This window comes from Carcharodon carcharias, chromosome 5 (genome assembly GCF_017639515.1).
Source record: "Carcharodon carcharias isolate sCarCar2 chromosome 5, sCarCar2.pri, whole genome shotgun sequence".
NCBI classification, from domain to species: domain Eukaryota; kingdom Metazoa; phylum Chordata; class Chondrichthyes; order Lamniformes; family Lamnidae; genus Carcharodon; species Carcharodon carcharias.
In genome coordinates this window covers 38,352,002-38,372,755 of record NC_054471.1, presented here as the reverse complement: position 1 = coordinate 38,372,755, position 20,754 = coordinate 38,352,002, and the positions used below count along the sequence as shown (strand labels likewise).

The window sequence follows — 20,754 nt, the reverse complement described above, 5'->3', positions numbered from 1 at the left end:
AGCCGAGGGGGAGCGAGAGGCCGAGGGAGAGCAAGAGCAAGAGGCCGAGGGGGAGCAAGAGGCTGAGGGGGAGCGAGAGCGAGAGGCTGAGGGGGAGCGAGAGACCGAGGGAGAGTGAGAGGCCGAGGGAGAGCGAGAGGCCGAGGTAGAGCGAGAGGCCGAGGGAGAGCGAGAGGCCGAGGGAGAGCGAGAGGCCGAGGGAGAGCGAGAGGCCGAGGGAGAGCGAGAGCGAGAGGCCGAGGGAGAGCAAGAGCGAGAGGCCGAGGGAGAGCAAGAGCGAGAGGCCGAGGGAGAGTGAGAGGCCGAGGGAGAGCGAGCGGCTGAGGGAGAGCGAGAGCGAGAGGCCGAGGGAGAGCGAGAGCGAGAGGCCGAGGGAGAGCGAGAGCGAGGGGCCGAGGGAGAACGTGAACGAGGGGTCAAGGGAGGGCGAGACCGAGGGGCCAAGGGAGATGGGGAGTGAGAGGTCTAGGAAGAGCGAAAGCGAGAAGTCTAGGGAGAGTGAGAGGCCGAGGGAGAGCGAGAGCAAGAGTGATAGCGAGAGCGAGAGGCCGAGGGGGAGCGAGAGGCCGAGGGGTGAGCGAGGGCGAGGGAGAGAGAGGGCGAGGGAGAGAGAGGGCGAGGGAGAGAGAGGGCGAGGGAGAGAGAGGGCGAGGGAGAGAGAGGGCGAGGGAGAGGGCGAGGGAGAGAGAGGGCGAGGGAGAGAGAGGGCGAGGGAGAGAGAGGGCGAGGGAGAGTGAAGGCGAGGGATAGAGAGAGGGCGACGGAGAGCGAGAGGCCGAGGGACAGCGAGAGGCCGAGGGACAGCGAGAGGCCGAGGGACAGCGAGAGGCCGAGGGACAGCGAGAGCGAGAGGCCGAGGGACAGCGAGAGCGAGAGGCCGAGGGACAGCGAGAGGCCGAGGGACAGCGAGAGACTGAGAGCGGGCGAGAGGTCGAGGGAGAGTGAGAGACCGAGGGCGGGCGAGAGGTTGAGGGAGAGTGAGAGGCCGAAAGAGAGTGAGAGACTGAGGGAGTGCAAGAGACCGAGGGCGGGCGAGATGCCAAGGGAGAGTGAGAGACCGAGGGAGGGCGAGAGGTCAAGGGAGAGCGAAAGGCCGAGGGAGAGCGAGAGCAAGAGCAAGAGGCAGAGGGAGAGCGAGAGGGAGGGGCCGAGGGAGAGCGAGAGCGAGGGGCCGAGGGAGAGCGAGAGTGAGGGGCCAAGGGAGATGGGGAGTGAGAGGTCTAGGAAGAGCGAGAGCGAGAGGTCTAGGGAGAGTGAGAAGCCGAGGGAGAGCGAGAGCAAGAGTGAGAGCGAGAGCGAGAGGCCGAGGGGGAGCGAGAGGCCGAGGGGGAGCGAGACCAAGAGTGAGAGCGAGACCAAGAGTGAGAGCGAGAGACAGAGGGAGAGCGAGAGACAGAGGGAGAGCGAGAGACAGAGGGAGAGCGAGAGACAGAGGGAGAGCGAGAGACAGAGGGAGAGCGAGAGACAGAGGGAGAGCGAGAGACAGAGGGAGAGCGAGAGACAGAGGGAGAGCGAGAGACAGAGGGAGAGCGAGAGACAGAGGGAGAGCGAGAGACAGAGGCCGAGTGAGAGGCCGAGTGAGAGTGAGTGGCCGAGGGAGAGTGAGAGGCTGAGGGAGAGAGAGGCTGAGGGAGAGCGAGAGGCTGAGGGAGAGCGAGAGGCTGAGGGAGAGCGAGAGCGAGAGGCCGAGAAAGAGCGAGAGCGAGAGGCCGAGAAAGAGCGAGAGCGAGAGGCCGAGAAAGAGCGAGAGCGAGAGGCTGAGGGAGAGCGAGAGCGAGAGGCCGAGGGAGAGCGAGAGCGAGAGCGAGGGGCCGAGGGAGAGCGAGAGCGAGGGGCCGAGGGAGAGCGAGAGCGAGGGGCCGAGGGAGAGCGAGAGGCCGAGGGAGAGCGAGAGCGAGGGGCCGAGGGAGAGAGAGAGCGAGGGGCCGAGGGAGAGAGAGAGCGAGAAGCCGAGGGAGAACGTGAGCGAGGGGCCGAGGGAGAGCGAGAGCGAGAGGCTGAGGGAGAGCGAGAGCGAGAGGCCGAGGGAGATTGAGAGGCTGAGGGAGAGCGAGAGCGAGAGGCTGAGGGAGAGCGAGAGCGAGAGGCCGAGGGAGATTGAGAGGCTGAGGGAGAGCGAGTGTCCGAGGGAGAGTGAGAAGCCGAGGGGGAGCGAGAGGCCGAGGGAGAGCAAGAGCAAGAGGCCGAGGGGGAGCAAGAGGCTGAGGGGGAGCGAGAGCGAGAGGCTGAGGGGGAGCGAGAGACCGAGGGAGAGTGAGAGGCCGAGGGAGAGCGAGAGGCCGAGGGAGAGCGAGAGGCCGAGGGAGAGCGAGAGGCCGAGGGAGAGCGAGAGGCCGAGGGAGAGCGAGAGCGAGAGGCCGAGGGAGAGCGAGAGCGAGAGGCCGAGGGAGAGCAAGAGCGAGAGGCCGAGGGAGAGCAAGAGCGAGAGGCCGAGGGAGAGTGAGAGGCCGAGGGAGAGCGAGAGCGAGAGGCCGAGGGAGAGCGAGAGCGAGGGGCCGAGGGAGAACGTGAACGAGGGGTCAAGGGAGGGCGAGACCGAGGGGCCAAGGGAGATGGTGAGTGAGAGGTCTAGGAAGAGCGAAAGCGAGAAGTCTAGGGAGAGTGAGAGGCCGAGGGAGAGCGAGAGCAAGAGTGATAGCGAGAGCGAGAGGCCGAGGGGGAGCGAGAGGCCGAGGGTGAGCGAGACCAAGAGTGAGATGTCGAGGGAGAGCGAGAGGCCGAGGGAGAGCGAGAGGGTGAGGGAGAGCGAGGGCGAGGGAGAGGGCGAGGGAGAGAGAGGGCGAGGGAGAGAGAGGGCGAGGGAGAGGGCGAGGGAGAGAGAGGGCGAGGGAGAGTGAGGGCGAGGGAGAGAGAGAGGGCGACGGAGAGCGAGAGGCCGAGGGACAGCGAGAGGCCGAGGGACAGCGAGAGGCCGAGGGACAGCGAGAGCGAGAGGCCGAGGGACAGCGAGAGGCCGAGGGACAGCGAGAGCGAGAGGCCGAGGGACAGCGAGAGCGAGAGGCCGAGGGACAGCGAGAGCGAGAGGCCGAGGGACAGCGAGAGCGAGAGGCCGAGGGACAGCGAGAGGCCGAGGGACAGCGAGAGACTGAGAGCGGGCGAGAGGTCGAGGGAGAGTGAGAGACCGAGGGCAGGCGAGAGGTTGAGGGAGAGTGAGAGGCCGAAAGAGAGTGAGAGACTGAGGGAGTGCAAGAGACCGAGGGCGGGCGAGATGCCAAGGGAGAGTGAGAGACCGAGGGAGGGCGAGAGGCCGAGGGAGAGCGAGAGGCCGAGGGAGAGCGAGAGGCGAGGAGAGCGAGAGGCCGAGGGAGAGCGAGAGGCCGAGGCCAAGGGAGATGGTGAGTGAGAGGTCTAGGAAGAGTGAGAGGCCGAGGGGGATCAAGAATGAGGGGCCGAGGGAGAGAGGACAAATGAGAGCCATCATGAGAGGCTGAGGGAGAGCGAGAGGCTGAGGGAGAGCAAGAGATTGAGGGAGACCGAGAGGCCGAGGGACAGCAAGAGCGAGAGGCCGAGGGACAGCGAGAGGCCGAAGGACAGCGAGAGCGAGAGGCCGAGGGAGAGCGAGAGCTTGAGGTACAGCGAGAGCCAGAGGGACAGCGAGAGGCCGAGGGAGAACGAGAGGCCGAGGGAGAACGAGAGGCCGAGGGAGAACGAGAGGCCGAGGGAGAACGAGAGGCCGAGGGAGAGCGAGAGACTGAGAACGAGCGAGAGGTCGAGGGAGAGCGAGAGGCCGCGGGAGAGCGAGAGGCCGCGGGAGAGCGAGAGGCCGCGGGAGAGCGAGAGGCCGCGGGAGAGCGAGAGTGAGGGGCCGATGGAGAGCGAGAGCGAGGGGCCAAAGGAGAGCGAGAGCGAGGGGCCAAGGGAGATAGGGAGTGAGAGGTCTAGGAAGAGCGAGAGCGAGAGGTCTAGGGAGAGTGAGAAGCCGAGGGAGAGCGAGAGCAAGAGTGAGAGCGAGAGCGAGAGGCCGAGGGGAAGCGAGAGGCCGAGGGAGAGCGAGACCAAGAGTGAGAGCGAGACCAAGAGTGAGAGCGAGAGCGAGATGTCGAGGGAGAGCGAGAGGCCGAGGGAGAGCGAGAGGGTGAGGGAGTGAGAGGGCGAGGGAGAGAGAGGGCGAGGGAGAGAGAGGGCGAGGGAGAGAGAGTTCGAGGGAGAGAGAGGGCGAGGGAGAGAGAGGGCGAGGGAGAGAGAGGGCGAGGGAGAGGGCGAGGGAGAGAGAGGGCGAGGGAGAGAGAGAGGGCGAGGGAGAGAGGGCGACGGAGAGAGAGAGGGCGAGGGCGAGGGAGAGCGAGAGGCTGAGGGAGAGCGACAGCAAGAGGCCGAGGGAGATCGAGAATGAGAGGCCGAGGGAGAGCGAGAGGACGAGTGAGAGCCATAGTGAGAGGCCCAGGGAGAGCGAGAGCGAGAGGCCGAGGGACAGCGAAAGGCCGAGGGACAGCGAGAGGCGAGGGAAAGCGAGAGCGAGAGGCCTAGGGAGAGCGAGAGCAAGAGGCTGAGGGAGAGTGAGAAGCCGAAGCAGAGCGAGAGCAAGTGAGCGAGGCCGAGGGAGGGCGAGAGCGAGAGGCCGAAGGAGAGCGAGAGGCCGAGGGAGAGCGAGAGGCCGAGGGAGAGCGAGAGGCCGAGGGAGAGCGAGAGCGAGAGGCCGAGGGAGAGCGAGAGCGAGAGGCCGAGGGAGAGCGAGAGCGAGAGGCCGAGGGAGAGCGAGAGTGAGAGGCTGAGGGAGAGCGAGAGGCCAAGGGAGAGCGAGAGGCCAAGGGAGAGCGAGAGCAAGAACGAGGCTGAGGGAAAGCAAGAGCAAGAACGAGAGGCAGAGGGAGAGCGAGAATGAGAGGTTGAGGGAGATTGAGAATGAGAGGCCGAGAGAGATCGAGAGGCCTAGGGATAGCGAGAGCAAGTGCGCGAGGCTGAGGGAGAGCGAGAGCGAGAGGCCGAGGGACAGCGAGAGCGAGAGACCGAGGGAGAGCGAGAGAGAGAGGCCGAGGGAGAGCGAGAGGCCGAGGGTGAGCGAGAGACCGAGGGTGAGCGAGAGACCGAGGGAGAGTGAGAGCGAGAGACCGAGGGAGAGCGAGAGCGAGAGGCCGAGGGCGAGCGAGAGGCCTAGGGAGAGCGAGAAGCCATGGGAGAGCGAGAGCCAGAGGACGAGGGAGAGCCAGAGGCCGAGGGAGAGCCAGAGGCTGAGGGAGAGCCAGAGGACGAGGGAGAGCCAGAGGCCGAGGGAGAGCGAGAGCCATAGGCCGAGGGACAGCGAGAGGCCGAGGGACAGCGAGAGCGAGAGGCCGAGGGACAGCGAGAGGCCGAGGGACAGCGAGAGACTGAGAGCGGGCGAGAGGTCGAGGGAGAGTGAGAGACCGAGGGCGGGCGAGAGGTTGAGGGAGAGTGAGAGGCCGAAAGAGAGTGAGAGACTGAGGGAGTGCAAGAGACCGAGGGCGGGCGAGATGCCAAGGGAGAGTGAGAGACCGAGGGAGGGCGAGAGGTCAAGGGAGAGCGAAAGGCCGAGGGAGAGCGAGAGCAAGACGAGAGGCCGAGGGAAAGCGAGAACAAGATCCAGAGGCCGAGGGAGAGCGAGAGCAAGAGAGGCCGAGGGAGAGCGAGAATGAGAGCTTGAGGTTGAGGGAGATTCAGAATGAGGCCGAGAGAGAGCGAGAGGCCTAGGGATAGCGAGAGCAAGTGAGCGAGGCCGAGGGAGGGTGAGAGCGAGAGGCCGAGGGAGAGCGAGAGGCCAAGGGAGAGCGAGAGACCGAGGGAGAGCGAGAGACCGAGGGAGAGCGAGTGATCGAGCGAGAGCGAGAGGCCGAGGGAGAGCGAGAGGTCGAGGGAGAGCGAGAGGTCGAGGGAGAGCGAGAGGTCGAGGGAGAGCGAGAGGTCGAGGGAGAGCGAGAGGCCGAGGGAGAGCGAGAGGCCGAGGGAGAGCGGGAGGCCGAGGGAGAGCGGGAGGCCGAGGGGGAGCAAGAGCGAGAGGCCGAGGGGGAGCAAGAGCGAGAGGCCGAGGGGGAGCGAGAGCGAGAGGCCGAGGGAGAGCGAGAGGCCGAGGGAGAGCGAGTGACTGAGGGACAGCGAGAGGCCGAGGCCAACGGAGATGGGGAGTGAGAGGTCTAGGAAGAGCGAGAGCGAGAGGTCTAGGGAGAGTGAGAAGCCGAGGGAGAGCGAGAGCAAGAGTGAGAGCGAGAGCGAGAGGCCGAGGGGGAGCGAGAGGCCGAGGGGGAGCGAGACCAAGAGTGAGAGCGAGACCAAGAGGGAGAGCGAGAGACAGAGGGAGAGCGAGAGACAGAGGGAGAGCGAGAGACAGAGGGAGAGCGAGAGACAGAGGGAGAGCGAGAGACAGAGGGAGAGCGAGAGACAGAGGGAGAGCGAGAGACAGAGGGAGAGCGAGAGACAGAGGGAGAGCGAGAGACAGAGGGAGAGCGAGAGACAGAGGGAGAGCGAGAGACAGAGGCCGAGTGAGAGGCCGAGTGAGAGTGAGTGGCCGAGGGAGAGTGAGAGGCTGAGGGAGAGAGAGGCTGAGGGAGAGCGAGAGGCTGAGGGAGAGCGAGAGGCTGAGGGAGAGCGAGAGGCTGAGGGAGAGCGAGAGCGAGAGGCCGAGAAAGAGCGAGAGCGAGAGGCCGAGAAAGAGCGAGAGCGAGAGGCCGAGAAAGAGCGAGAGCGAGAGGCTGAGGGAGAGCGAGAGCGAGAGGCCGAGGGAGAGCGAGAGCGAGAGCGAGGGGCCGAGGGAGAGCGAGAGCGAGGGGCCGAGGGAGAGCGAGAGCGAGGGGCCGAGGGAGAGAGAGAGCGAGGGGCCGAGGGAGAGAGAGAGCGAGGGGCCGAGGGAGAGAGAGAGCGAGGGGCCGAGGGAGAGAGAGAGCGAGAAGCCGAGGGAGTACGTGAGCGAGGGGCCAAGGGAGGGCGAGAGCGAGGGGCCAAGGGAGGGTGAGAGCGAGGGGCCGAGGGAGGGCGAGAGCGAGGGGCCAAGGGAGATGGGGAGTGAGAGGTCTAGGAAGAGCGAGAGCGAGAGGTCTAGGGAGAGTGAGAGGCCGAGGGGGAGCGAGACCAAGAGTGAGAGCGAGACCAAGAGTGAGAGCGAGAGACAGAGGGAGAGCGAGAGACAGAGGGAGAGCGAGAGACAGAGGGAGAGCGAGACCGAGAGTGAGAGCGAGAGACAGAGGGAGAGCGAGAGACAGAGGGAGAGCGAGAGACAGAGGGAGAGCGAGAGACAGAGGGAGAGCAAGAGCCAGAGGCCGAGTGAGAGTGAGAGGCCGAGTGAGAGTGAGTGGCCGAGGGAGAGTGAGAGGCTGAGGGAGAGCGAGAGGCTGAGGGAGAGCGAGAGGCTGAGGGAGAGCGAGAGGCTGAGGGAGAGCGAGAGCGAGAGGCCAAGAAAGAGCGAGAGCGAGAGGCCGAGAAAGAGCGAGAGCGAGAGGCCGAGAAAGAGCGAGAGCGAGAGGCCGAGAAAGAGCGAGAGCGAGAGGCCGAGAAAGAGCGAGAGCGAGAGGCCGAGAAAGAGCGAGAGCGAGAGGCCGAGAAAGAGCGAGAGCGAGAGGCTGAGGGAGAGCGAGAGCGAGAGGCCGAGGGAGAGCGAGAGCGAGGGGCCAAGGGAGGGCGAGAGCGAGGGGCCAAGGGAGATGGGGAGTGAGAGGTCTAGGAAGAGCGAGAGCGAGAGGTCTAGGGAGAGTGAGAGGCCGAGGGAGAACGAGAGCAAGAGGGAGAGCGAGAGCGAGAGGCCGAGGGGGAGCGAGAGGCCGAGGGAGAGCGAGACCAAGAGTGAGAGCGAGACCAAGAGTGAGAGCGAGACCAAGAGTGAGAGCGAGACCAAGAGTGAGAGCGAGAGGCCGAGGGAGAGCGAGAGGCCGAGGGAGAGCGAGAGGCCGAGGGAGAGCGAGAGGCCGAGGGAGAGCGAGAGGCCGAGGGAGAGCGAGAGGACGAGGGAGAGAGAGAGGACGAGGGAGAGCGAGAGGACGAGGGAGAGCGAGAGCGAGAGGCCGCGGGAGAGCGAGAGCGAGAGGCCGCGGGAGAGCGAGAGCAAGTGAACGAGGCCGAGGGAGGGTGAGAGCGAGAGGCCGAGGGAGAGCGAGAGGCCGAGGAAGAGCGCGAGACCGAGGGAGAGCGAGTGATCGAGGGAGAGCGAGAGCGAGAGGCCGAGGGAGAGCGAGAGACGAAGGAAGAGCGAAAGACCGAGGGAGAGCGAGAGACCGAGGGAGAGCGAGAGACCGAGGGAGAGCGAGAGGTCGAGGGAGAGCGAGAGGTCGAGGGAGAGCGAGAGGTCGAGGGAGAGCGAGAGGTCGAGGGAGAGCGAGAGGTCGAGGGAGAGCGAGAGGTCGAGGGAGAGCGAGAGGTCGAGGGAGAGCGAGAGACCGCGGGAGAGCGAGAGACCGCGGGAGAGCGAGAGACCGCGGGAGAGCGAGAGACCGCGGGAGAGCGGGAGGTCGAGGGAGAGCGAGAGGCCGAGGGAGAGCGAGAGGCCGAGGGAGAGCGAGAGGCCAAGGGACAGTGAGAGCGAGGGACCGAGGGAGAGCGAGAGACCGAGGGAGAGCGAGAGACCGAGGGAGAGCGAGAGACCGAGGGAGAGTGAGAGCGAGAGACCGAGGGAGAGCGAGAGCGAGAGACCGAGGGAGAGCGAGAGCGAGAGACCGAGGGCGAGCGAGAGGCCTAGGGAGAGCGAGAAGCCATGGGAGAGCGAGAAGCCATGGGAGAGCGAGAGCCAGAGGCCGAGGGAGAGCCAGAGGCTGAGGGAGAGCCAGAGGCCGAGGGAGAGCCAGAGGCCGAGGGAGAGCCAGAGGCCGAGGGAGAGCCAGAGGCCGAGGGGGAGCGAGAGCCATAGGCCGAGGGAGAGCGAGCGAGAGGCCGAGGGAGAGCGAGAGGCCGAGGGACAGCGAGAGCGAGAGGCCGAGGGAGAGCGAGAGCGAGAGGCTGAGGGAGAGCGAGAGCCCGAGGGAGATTGAGAGGCTGAGGGAGAGCGAGTGTCCGAGGGAGAGTGAGAAGCCGAGGGGGAGCGAGAGGCCGAGGGGGAGCAAGAGCAAGAGGCCGAGGGGGAGCAAGAGGCTGAGGGGGAGCGAGAGGCCGAGGGAGAGCGAGAGGCCGAGGGAGAGCGAGAGGCCGAGGGAGAGCGAGAGCGAGAGGCCGAGGGAGAGCAAGAGCGAGAGGCCGAGGGAGAGCAAGAGCGAGAGGCCGAGGGAGAGCAAGAGCGAGAGGCCGAGGGAGAGCAAGAGCGAGAGGCCGAGGGAGAGTGAGAGCGAGAGGCCGAGGGAGAGTGAGAGGCCGAGGGAGAGTGAGAGGCCGAGGGAGACCGAGCGGCTGAGGGAGAGCGAGAGCGAGAGGCCGAGGGAGAGCGAGAGCGAGAGGCCGAGGGAGAGCGAGAGCGAGGGGCCGAGGGAGAGCGAGAGCGAGGGGCCGAGGGAGAACGTGAACGAGGGGTCAAGGGAGGGCGAGACCGAGGGGCCAAGGGAGATGGGGAGTGAGAGGTCTAGGAAGAGCGAAAGCGAGAAGTCTAGGGAGAGTGAGAGGCCGAGGGAGAGCGAGAGCAAGAGTGATAGCGAGAGCGAGAGGCCGAGGGGGAGCGAGAGGCCGAGGGTGAGCGAGACCAAGAGTGAGATGTCGAGGGAGAGCGAGAGGCCGAGGGAGAGCGAGAGGGTGAGGGAGAGCGAGGGCGAGGGAGAGAGAGGGCGAGGGAGAGAGAGGGCGAGGGAGAGAGAGGGCGAGGGAGAGAGAGGGCGAGGGAGAGAGAGGGCGAGGGAGAGGGCGAGGGAGAGAGAGGGCGAGGGAGAGAGAGGGCGAGGGAGAGTGAGGGCGAGGGAGAGAGAGAGGGCGAGGGAGAGAGAGAGGGCGACGGAGAGTGAGAGGCCGAGGGCGAGGGAGAGCGAGAGGCTGAGGGAGAGCGACAGCAAGAGGCTGAGGGAGATCGAGAATGAGAGGCCGAGGGAGAGCGAGAGGACGAGTGAGAGCCATAGTGAGAGGCCCAGGGAGAGCGAGAGCGAGAGGCCGAGGGACAGCGAAAGGCCGAGGGACAGCGAGAGGCGAGGGAAAGCGAGAGCGAGAGGCCTAGGGAGAGCGAGAGCAAGAGGCTGAGGGAGAGTGAGAAGCCGAAGCAGAGCGAGAGCAAGTGAGCGAGGCCGAGGGAGGGCGAGAGCGAGAGGCCGAGGGAGAGCGAGAGGCCGAGGGAGAGCGAGAGCGAGAGGCCGAGGGAGAGCGAGAGTGAGAGGCTGAGGGAGAGCGAGAGGCCAAGGGAGAGCGAGAGCAAGAACGAGGCTGAGGGAAAGCAAGAGCAAGAACGAGAGGCAGAGGGAGAGCGAGTGCGAGAAAGAGATGCTGAGGGAGAGTGAAAGCAAGAACAAGAGGCCGAGGGAGATCGAGAATGAGAGGTTGAGGGAGATTGAGAATGAGAGGCCGAGAGAGATCGAGAGGCCTAGGGATAGCGAGAGCAAGTGCGCGAGGCTGAGGGAGAGCGAGAGGACGAGGGAGAGCGAGAGGCCGAGGGAGGGCAAGAGCGAGAGGCCGAGGGAGAGCGAGAGACTGAGGGAGACTGAGAGGCCGAGGGACAGCGAGAGCGAAAGACCGAGGGAGAGCGAGAGAGAGAGGCCGAGGGAGAGCGAGAGCGAGAGCGAGAACGAGAGCGAGAACGAAAGCGAGAACGAAAGCGAGAACGAAAGCGAGAACGAAAGCGAGAACGAAAGCGAGAACGAAAGCGAGACACAGAGGGAGAGCGAGAGCGAGACACAGAGGGAGAGCGAGAGACCGAGGGAGTGTGAGAGAGCGAGGGAGAGCGAGAGGCTGAGGGAGATCGAGAATGAGAGGCCAAGGGAGAGCGAGAGCGAGAGAACGAGCGAGAGCCTTAGTGAGAGGCCGAGGGAGAGCGAGAGGCCGAGGGACAGTCAGAGCAAGAGAACGAGGGAGAGCGAGAGGCTGAGGGGGAGCCAGAGCGAGAGGCTGAGGGGGAGCGAGAGACCGAGGGAGAGCGAGAGGCCGAGGGAGAGCGAGAGGCCGAGGGAGAGCGAGAGGGCGAGGCTGAGGGGGAGCGAGAGCCGGAGGGAGAGTGAGAGGCCGAGGAAGATCGAGAGCCAGAGGCCGAGTGAGAGTGAGAGGCCGAGGGAGAGTGAGAGGCCGAGGGAGAGCGAGAGGCTGAGGGAGAGCGAGAGCGAGAGGCCGAGGGAGAGCAAGAGGGGCCGAGGGAGAACGTGAACGAGGGGTCAAGGGAGGGCGAGACCGAGGGGCCAAGGGAGATGGGGAGTGAGAGGTCTAGGAAGAGCGAAAGCGAGAAGTCTAGGGAGAGTGAGAGGCCGAGGGAGAGCGAGAGCAAGAGTGAGAGCGAGAGCGAGAGGCCGAGGGGGTGTGAGAGACCGAGCGAGAGCGAGAGACCGAGGGAGAGCGAGAGGCCGAGGGAGAGCGAGAGGCTGAGGGAGAGCGAGAGGCTGAGGGAGAGCGAGAGGCTGAGGGAGAGCGACAGTGAGAGGCTGAGGGAGAGCGAGAGGCCGAGGGAGATCGAGAATGAGAGGCCAAGGGAGAGCGAGAGAACGAGCGAGAGCCTTAGTGAGAGGCCGAGGGAGAGCGAGAGGCCGAGGGACAGTGAGAGCAAGAACGAGAGGCAGAGGGAGAGCGAGTGCGAGAAAGAGATGCTGAGGGAGAGTGAAAGCAAGAACAAGAGGCCGAGGGAGATCGAGAATGAGAGGTTGAGGGAGATTGAGAATGAGAGGCCGAGAGAGATCGAGAGGCCTAGGGATAGCGAGAGCAAGTGCGCGAGGCTGAGGGAGAGCGAGAGGCCGAGGGAGAGCGAGAGGCCGAGGGAGAGCGAGAGGCCGAGGGAGGGCAAGAGCGAGAGGCCGAGGGAGAGCGAGAGGCCGAGGGAGAGCGAGAGACTGAGGGAGACTGAGAGGCCGAGGGACAGCGAGAGCGAAAGACCGAGGGAGAGCGAGAGAGAGAGGCCGAGGGAGAGCGAGAGCGAGAGCGAGAGTGAGAGCGAGACACAGAGGGAGAGCGAGAGCGAGACACAGAGGGAGAGCGAGAGCGAGAGGCCGAGGGAGAGCGAGAGCGAGAGGCCGAGGGAGAGCGAGAGCGAGAGGCCGAGGGAGAGCGAGAGCGAGACACAGAGGGAGAGCGAGAGCGAGACACAGAGGGAGAGCGAGAGCGAGACACAGAGGGAGAGCGAGAGCGAGACACAGATGGGAGAGCGAGAGCGAGACACAGAGGGAGAGCGAGAAGCCGAGGGAGAGCGAGAGACCGAGGGAGAGCGAGAGCGAGAGACCGAGGGAGAGCGAGAGGCTGAGGGAGAGCGACAGTGAGAGGCTGAGGGAGAGCGAGAGGCCGAGGGAGATCGAGAATGAGAGGCCAAGGGAGAGCGAGAGCGAGAGAACGAGCGAGAGCCTTAGTGAGAGGCCGAGGGAGAGCGAGAGGCCGAGGGACAGTGAGAGCAAGAGACCGAGGGAGAGCGAGAGGCCGAGGGGGAGCGAGAGGCCGAGGGGGAGCGAGAGGCCGAGGGGGAGCGAGAGGCCGAGGGGGAGCGAGAGGCCGAGGGGGAGCGAGAGCCAGAGGCCGAGGGAGAGCGAGAGGCTGAGGGAGAGCGAGAGAGAGAGGCCGAGGGAGAGCGAGAGAGGCCGAGGGAGAGCGAGAGGCCGAGGGAGAGCGAGAGGCCGAGGGAGAGCGAGAGGGCGAGGGAGAGCGAGAGGGCGAGGGAGAGCGAGAGGGCGAGGGAGAGCGAGAGACCGAGGGAGAGCGAGAAGCCGAGGGAGAGCGAGAAGCCGAGGGAGAGCGAGAGGCCGAGGCCAAGGGAGATGGTGAGTGAGAGGTCTAGGAAGAGTGAGGGGCCGAGGGAGATCAAGAATGAGAGGCCGAGGGAGAGCGAGAGGACTAGTGAGAGCCATAGTGAGAGGCTGAGGGAGAGCGAGAGGCCGAGGGAGAGCGAGAGGACGAGGGAGAGCGAGAGGGAGAGGCCGAGGGAGAGCGAGAGGCCGAGGGAGAGCGAGAGGCCGAGGGAGAGCGAGAGGCCGAGGGAGAGTGAGAGCGAGAGGCCTAGGGAGAACGAGAGGCCGAGGGAGAGTGAGTGGCCGAGGGGGAGCGAGAGGCCGAGGGGGAGCGAGAGGCCGAGGGGGAGCGAGAGGCCGAGGGGGAGCGAGAGCCAGAGGCCGAGGGAGAGCCAGAGGCCGAGGGAGAGCGAGAGCCAGAGGACGAGGGAGAGCGAGAGGATGAGGGAGAGCGAGAGGACGAGGGAGAGCGAGAGGACGAGGGAGAGCGAGAGGACGAGGGAGAGCGAGAGGACGAGGGAGAGCCAGAGGACGAGGGTGAGCCAGAGGACGAGGGTGAGCCAGAGGCCGAGGGTGAGCCAGAGGCCGAGGGAGAGCGAGAGCGAGAGGCCGAGGGAGAGCGAGAGTGAGAGGCCGAGGGAGAGCGAGAGTGAGAGGCCGAGGGAGAGCGAGAGGCCGAGGGAGAGCGAGAGGCCGAGGGAGAGCGAGAGGCCGAGGGAGAGCGAGAGGCCTAGGGAGAACGTGAGGCCGAGGGAAGGCGAGAGCGAGAGGCCGAGGGAGAGCGAGAGGCCGAGGGAGAGCGAGAGGCCGAGGGAGAGCGAGAACGCGAGCGAGAGCGAGAACGCGAGCGAGCGCGACAGGACGGGGGAGAGCGAGAGGCCGAGGGAGAGCGAGAGGCCGAGGGAGAGCGAGAGGCCGAGGGAGAGCGAGAGCGAAAGGACGAGGGAGAGCGAGAGGCCGAGGGAGAGCGAGAGCGAGAGACAGAGGGACAGCGAGAGCGAGAGGCCGAGGGAGAGCGAGAGGCCGAGGGAGGGCGAGAGCGAGAGGCCGAGGGAGGGCGAGAGCGAAAGACCGAGCGAGAGCGAGAGAGAGAGGCCGAGGGAGAGCGAGAGAGAGAGGCCGAGGGAGAGCGAGAGAGAGAGGCCGAGGGAGAGCGAGAGAGAGAGGCCGAGGGAGAGCGAGAGAGAGAGGGAGAGCGAGAGCGAGAGCGAGAGGCCGAGGGGGAGCGAGAGGCCGAGGGGGAGCGAGAGGCCGAGGAGGAGCGAGAGGCCGAGGGAGAGCGAGAGCCAGAGGCCGAGGGAGAGCGAGAGGCTGAGGGACAGCAGGAGGCCGAGGGAGAGCGAGAGGCCGAGGGAGAGCGAGAGGCCGAGGGGGAGCGAGAGGCCGAGGGGGAGCGAGAGGCCGAGGAGGAGCGAGAGGCCGAGGGAGAGCGAGAGCCAGAGGCCGAGGGAGAGCGAGAGGCCGAGGGACAGCAGGAGGCCGAGGGAGAGCGAGAGGCCGAGGGAGAGCGAGAGGCCGAGGGAGAGCCAGAGCGAGAGGCCGAGGGAGAGCGAGAGCGAGAGGCCGAGGGAGAGCGAGAGCGAGAGGCCGAGGGAGAGCGAGAGCGAGAGGCCGAGGGAGAGCGAGAGCGAGAGGCCGAGGGAGAGCGAGAGCGAGAGGCCGAGGGAGAGCGAGAGCGAGAGGCCGAGGGAGAGCGAGAGCGAGAGGCCGAGGGAGAGCGAGAGCGAGAGGCCGAGGGAGAGCGAGAGCGAGAGGCCGAGGGAGAGCGAGAGCCCGAGGGAGAACGAGAGGCCGAGGGAGAGCCAGAGGCCGAGGGAGAGCCAGAGGCCGAGGGAGAGCCAGAGGACGAGGGAGAGCCAGAGGACGAGGGAGAGCGAGAGGCCGAGGGAGAGCGTGAGGCCGAGGGAGAACGAGAGGCCGAGGGAAGGCGAGAGCGCGAGGCCGAGGGAAGGCGAGAGCGAGAGGCCGAGGGAAGGCGAGAGCGAGAGGCCGAGGGAGAGCGAGAGGCCGAGTGAGAGCGAGAACGCGAGCGAGAGCGACAGGACGGGGGAGAGCGAGAGGCCGAGGTAGAGCGAGAGGCCGAGGGAGAGCGAGAACGCGAGCGAGAGCGAGAACGCGAGCGAGCGCGACAGGACGGGGGAGAGCGAGAGGCCGAGGGAGAGCGAGAGGCCGAGGGAGAGCGAGAGGCCGAGGGAGAGCGAGAGGCCGAGGGAGAGCGAGAGCGAGAGACAGAGGGACAGCGAGAGCGAGAGGCCGAGGGAGAGCGAGAGGCCGAGGGAGAGCGAGAGGCCGAGGGAGAGCGAGAGCGAGAGGCCGAGGGAGGGCGAGAGCGAAAGACCGAGGGAGAGCGAGAGAGAGAGGCCGAGGGAGAGCGAGAGAGAGAGGCCGAGGGAGAGCGAGAGAGAGAGGCCGAGGGAGAGCGAGAGAGAGAGGGAGAGCGAGAGCGAGAGGCCGAGGGGGAGCGAGAGGCCGAGGGGGAGCGAGAGGCCGAGGAGGAGCGAGAGGCCGAGGGAGAGCGAGAGCCAGAGGCCGAGGGAGAGCGAGAGGCTGAGGGACAGCAGGAGGCCGAGGGAGAGCGAGAGGCCAAGGGAGAGCGAGAGGCCGAGGGAGAGCCAGAGCGAGAGGCCGAGGGAGAGCGAGAGCGAGAGGCCGAGGGAGAGCGAGAGCGAGAGTCCGAGGGAGAGCGAGAGCGAGAGGCCGAGGGAGAGCGAGAGCGAGAGGCCGAGGGAGAGCGAGAGCGAGGCCGAGGGAGAGCGAGAGCGAGAGGCCGAGGGAGAGCGAGAGGCGGAGGGAGAGCGAGAGCGAGAGGCCGAGGGAGAGCGAGAGGCCGAGGTAGAGCGAGAGCGAGAGGCCGAGGGAGAGCGAGAGCGAGAGGCCGAGGGAGAGCGAGAGCGAGAGGCCGAGGGAGAGCGAGAGCGAGAGGCCGAGGGAGAGCGAGAGCGAGAGGCCGAGGGAGAGCGAGAGCGAGAGGCCGAGGGAGAGCGAGAGCGAGAGGCCGAGGGAGAGCGAGAGCGAGAGGCCGAGGGAGAGCGAGAGCGAGAGGCCGAGGGAGAACGAGAGGCCGAGGGAGAGCCAGAGGCCGAGGGAGAGCCAGAGGCCGAGGGAGAGCCAGAGGACGAGGGAGAGCGAGAGGCCGAGGGAGAGCGAGAGGCCGAGGGAGAACGAGAGGCCGAGGGAAGGCGAGAGCGCGAGGCCGAGGGAAGGCGAGAGCGAGAGGCCGAGGGAAGGCGAGAGCGAGAGGCCGAGGGAAGGCGAGAGCGAGAGGCCGAGGGAGAGCGAGAGGCCGAGGGAGAGCGAGAACGCGAGCGAGAGCGACAGGACGGGGGAGAGCGAGAGGCCGAGGGAGAGCGAGAGGCCGAGGGAGAGCGAGAGGCCGAGGGAGAGCGAGAGGCCGAGGGAGAGCGAGAGCGAGAGGACGAGGGAGAGCGAGAGCGAGAGGACGAGGGAGAGCGAGAGGCCGAGGGAGAGCGAGAGCGAGAGGACGAGGGAGAGCGAGAGGCCGAGGGAGAGCGAGAGCGAGAGCGAGAGACAGAGGGAGAGCGAGAGGCCGAGGGACAGCGAGAGCGAGAGACAGAGGGAGAGCGAGAGGCCGAGGGACAGCGAGAGCGAGAGGCTGAGGGACAGCGAGCGCGAGAGGCCGAGGGAGAGCGAGAGGCTGAGGGAGGGCGAGAGCGAGAGGCGAGGGAGGGCGAGAGCGAAAGACCGAGGGAGAGCGAGAGAGAGAGGCCGAGGGAGAGCGAGAGAGAGAGGCCGAGGGAGAGCGAGAGAGAGAGGGAGAGCGAGAGCGAGAGGCCGAGGGGGAGTGAGAGGCCGAGGGGGAGCGAGAGGCCGAGGAGGAGCGAGAGGCCGAGGGGGAGCGAGAGCCAGAGGCCGAGGGAGAGCGAGAGGCCGAGGGACAGCGAGAGGCCGAGGGACAGCGAGAGGCCGAGGGAGAGCGAGAGGCCGAGGGAGAGCGAGAGCGAGAGGCCGAGGGAGAGCGAGAGCGAGAGGCCGAGGGAGAGCGAGAGCGAGAGGCCGTGGGAGAGCGAGAGCGAGAGGCCGAGGGAGAGCGAGAGCGAGAGGCCGAGGGAGAGCGAGAGCGAGAGGCCGAGGGAGAGCGAGAGCCCGAGGGAGAACGAGAGGCCGAGGGAGAACGAGAGGCCGAGGGAGAGCCAGAGGACGAGGGAGAGCCAGAGGACGAGGGAGAGCCAGAGGACGAGGGAGAGCCAGAGGCCGAGGGGTAGCGAGAGCCATAGGCCGAGGGAGAGCGAGAGGGAGAGGCCGAGGGAGAGCGAGAGGCCGAGGGAGAGTGAGAGGCCTAGGGAGAACGCGAGGCCGAGGGAAGGCGAGAGCGAGAGGCCGAGGGAGGGCGAGAGTGAGAGGCCAAGGGAGGTCGAGAGCGAAAGGCTGAGGGAGAGCGAGAGCGAGGGGCCGAGGGAGAACGTGAACGAGGGGTCAAGGGAGGGCGAGACCGAGGGGCCAAGGGAGATGGGGAGTGAGAGGTCTAGGAAGAGCGAAAGCGAGAAGTCTAGGGAGAGTGAGAGGCCGAGGGAGAGCGAGAGCAAGAGTGAGAGCGAGAGCGAGAGGCCGAGGGGGAGTGAGAGACCGAGGGAGAGCGAGAGCGAGAGACCGAGGGAGAGCGAGAGGCTGAGGGAGAGCGACAGTGAGAGGCTGAGGGAGAGCGAGAGGCCGAGGGAGATCGAGAATGAGAGGCCAAGGGAGAGCGAGAGAACGAGCGAGAGCCTTAGTGAGAGGCCGAGGGAGAGCGAGAGGCCGAGGGACAGTGAGAGCAAGAACGAGAGGCAGAGGGAGAGCGAGTGCGAGAAAGAGATGCTGAGGGAGAGTGAAAGCAAGAACAAGAGGCCGAGGGAGATCGAGAATGAGAGGTTGAGGGAGATTGAGAATGAGAGGCCGAGAGAGATCGAGAGGCCTAGGGATAGCGAGAGCAAGTGCGCGAGGCTGAGGGAGAGCGAGAGGACGAGGGAGAGCGAGAGGCCGAGGGAGGGCAAGAGCGAGAGGCCGAGGGAGAGCGAGAGGCCGAGGGAGAGCGAGAGACTGAGGGAGACTGAGAGGCCGAGGGACAGCGAGAGCGAAAGACCGAGGGAGAGCGAGAGAGAGAGGCCGAGGGAGAGCGAGAGAGAGAGCGAGAGCGAGAGCGAGAGCGAGACACAGAGGGAGAGCGAGAGCGAGACACAGAGGGAGAGCGAGAGCAAGACACAGAGGGAGAGCGAGAGCGAGACACAGAGGGAGAGCGAGAGCGAGAAGCCGAGGGAGAGCGAGAGACCGAGGGAGAGCGAGAGCGAGAGACCGAGGGAGAGCGAGAGCGAGAGACCGAGGGAGAGCGAGAGCGAGAGACCGAGGGAGAGCGAGAGCGAGAGACCGAGGGAGAGCGAGAGCGAGAGACCGAGGGAGAGCGAGAGCGAGAGACCGAGGGAGAGCGAGAGCGAGAGACCGAGGGAGAGCGAGAGCGAGAGACCGAGGGAGAGCGAGAGCGAGAGACCGAGAGAGAGCGAGAGGCTGAGGGAGAGCGACAGTGAGAGGCTGAGGGAGAGTGAGAGGCCGAGGGAGATCGAGAATGAGGCCAAGGGAGAGCGAGAGCGAGAGAACGAGCGAGAGCCTTAGTGAGAGGCCGAGGGAGAGCGAGAGGCCGAGGGACAGTCAGAGCAAGAGAACGAGGGAGAGCAAGAGGCTGAGGGGGAGCCAGAGCGAGAGGCTGAGGGGGAGCGAGAGACCGAGGGGGAGCGAGAGACCGAGGGAGAGCGAGAGACCGAGGGAGAGCGAGAGACCGAGGGAGAGCGAGAGGCCGAGGGAGAGCGAGAGGCCGAGGGAGAGCGAGAGGCCGAGGGAGAGAGAGAGGGCGAGGGAGAGCGAGAGGGCGAGGGAGAGAGAGAGGGCGAGGCTGAGGGGGAGCGAGAGCCGGAGTGAGAGTGAGAGGCCGAGGGAGAGTGAGAGGCCGAGGGAGAGCGAGAGGCTGAGGGAGAGCGAGAGCGAGAGGCCGAGGGAGAACGTGAACGAGGGGTCAAGGGAGGGCGAGACCGAGGGGCCAAGGGAGATGGGGAGTGAGAGGTCTAGAAAGAGCGAAAGCGAGAAGTCTAGGGAGAGTGAGAGGCCAAGGAAGAGCGAGAGCAAGAGTGAGAGCGAGAGCGAGAGGCCGAGGGGGAGTGAGAGACCGAGGGAGAGCGAGAGCGAGAGACCGAGGGAGAGCGAGAGGCTGAGGGGGAGCGAGAGGCCGAGGGGGACGAGAGGCCGAGGGGGAGCGAGAGGCCGAGGGGGAGCGAGAGCCAGAGGCCGAGGGAGAGCGAGAGGCTGAGGGGGAGCGAGAGCCAGAGGCCGAGGGAGAGCGAGAGCCAGAGGCCGAGGGAGAGCGAGAGCCAGAGGCCGAGGGAGAGCGAGAGCCAGAGGCCGAGGGAGAGCGAGAGGACGAGGGAGAGCGAGAGGACGAGGGAGAGCGAGAGGACGAGGGAGAGCGAGAGGACGAGGGAGAGCGAGAGGACGAGGGAGAGCCAGAGGCCGAGGGAGAGCCAGAGGCCGAGGGTGAGCCAGAGGCCGAGGGAGAGCGAGAGCGAGAGGCCGAGGGAGAGCGAGAGTGAGAGGCCGAGGGAGAGCGAGAGGCCGAGGGAGAGTGAGAGGCCCAGGGAGAACGCGAGGCTGAGGGAAGGCGAGAGCGAGAGGCCGAGGGAGAGCGAGAGGCCGAGGGAGAGCGAGAACGCAAGCGAGAGCGACAGGACGGGGGAGAGCGAGAGGCCGAGGGAGAGCGAGAGGCCGAGGGAGAGCGAGAGGCCGAGGGAGAGCGAGAGGGAGAGCGAGAGGCCGAGGGACAGCGAGAGCGAGAGGCCGAGGGACAGCGAGAGCGAGAGGCTGAGGGACAGCGAGAGGCCGAGGAGGAGCGAGAGGCCGAGGGGGAGCGAGAGGCCGAGGGGGAGCGAGAGGCCGAGGGGGAGCGAGAGCCAGAGGCCGAGGGAGAGCGAGAGGCTGAGGGACAGCAGGAGGCTGAGGGAGAGCGAGAGGCCAAGGGAGAGCCATAGGCCGAGGGAGAGCGAGAGCGAGAGGCCGAGGGAGAGCGAGAGGCCAAGGGAGAGCCAGAGGGCGATGGAGAGCGAGAGCGAGAGGCCGAGGGAGAGCGAGAGCGAGAGGCCGAGGGAGAGCGAGAGCGAGAGGCCGAGGGAGAGCGAGAGCGAGAGGCCGAGGGAGAGCGAGAGCGAGAGGCCGAGGGAGAGCGAGAGCGAGAGGCCGAGGGAGAGCGAGAGGCCGAGGGAGAGCGAGAGAGAGAGGCCGAGGGAGAGCGAGAGCGAGAGGCCGAGGGAGAGCGAGAGCGAGAGGCCGAGGGAGAGCGAGAGCGAGAGGCCGAGGGAGAGCGAGAGCCCGAGGGAGAACGAGAGGCCGAGGGAGAGCCAGAGGCCGAGGGAGAGCCAGAGGCCGAGGGAGAGCCAGAGGCCGAGGGAGAGCCAGAGGCCGAGGGAGAGCCAGAGGACGAGGGAGAGCCAGAGGACGAGGGAGAGCCAGAGGACGAGGGAGAGCCAGAGGCCGAGGGAGAGCGAGAGTGAGAGGCCGAGGGAGAGCGAGAGCGAGAGGCCGAGGGAGAGCGAGAGCGAGAGGCCGAGGGAGAGCGAGAGGCCGAGGGAGAGCGAGAGTCCGAGGGAGAGCGAGAGGCCGAGGGAGAACGCGAGGCCGAGGGAAGGCGAGAGCGAGAGGCCGAGGGAGAGCGAGAGGCCGAGGGAGAGCGAGAACGCGAGCGAGAGCGACAGGACGGGGGAGAGCGAGAGGCCGAGGGAGAGCGAGAGGCCGAGGGAGAGCGAGAGCGAGAGGACGAGGGAGAGCGAGAGCGAGAGGACGAGGGAGAGCGAGAGGCCGAGGGAGAGCGAGAGGCCGAGGGACAGCGAGAGCGAGAGACAGAGGGAGAGCGAGAGGCCGAGGGACAGCGAGAGCGAGAGGCTGAGGGACAGCGAGAGCGAGAGGCCGAGGGAGAGCGAGAGGCTGAGGGAGGGCGAGAGGCTGAGGGAGGGCGAGAGGCCGAGGGAGAGCGAGAGCGAGAGGACGAGGGAGAGCGAGAGGCCGAGGGAGAGCGAGAGCGAGAGACAGAGGG

The 20,754-nt window shown here is 67.0% G+C and overlaps 1 protein-coding gene across 1 annotated transcript in view; it reads left to right on the top strand.

Annotated features, from left to right (window-relative positions):
• Positions 1 to 5,110: 5,110 nt before the first annotated feature.
• LOC121277701 (retinitis pigmentosa 1-like 1 protein) overlaps positions 5,111 to 20,754 on the top strand; it is a gene marked incomplete at its 3' end in the record, with an annotated part of 59,974 nt that continues 44,330 nt past the window's right edge. The window contains exons 1-2 of the mRNA XM_041187337.1: positions 5,111 to 5,209; positions 13,115 to 13,276. Coding sequence (XP_041043271.1) covers positions 5,111 to 5,209; positions 13,115 to 13,276 — 261 coding nt within the window. The remainder of the gene's footprint in view (positions 5,210 to 13,114; positions 13,277 to 20,754) is intronic.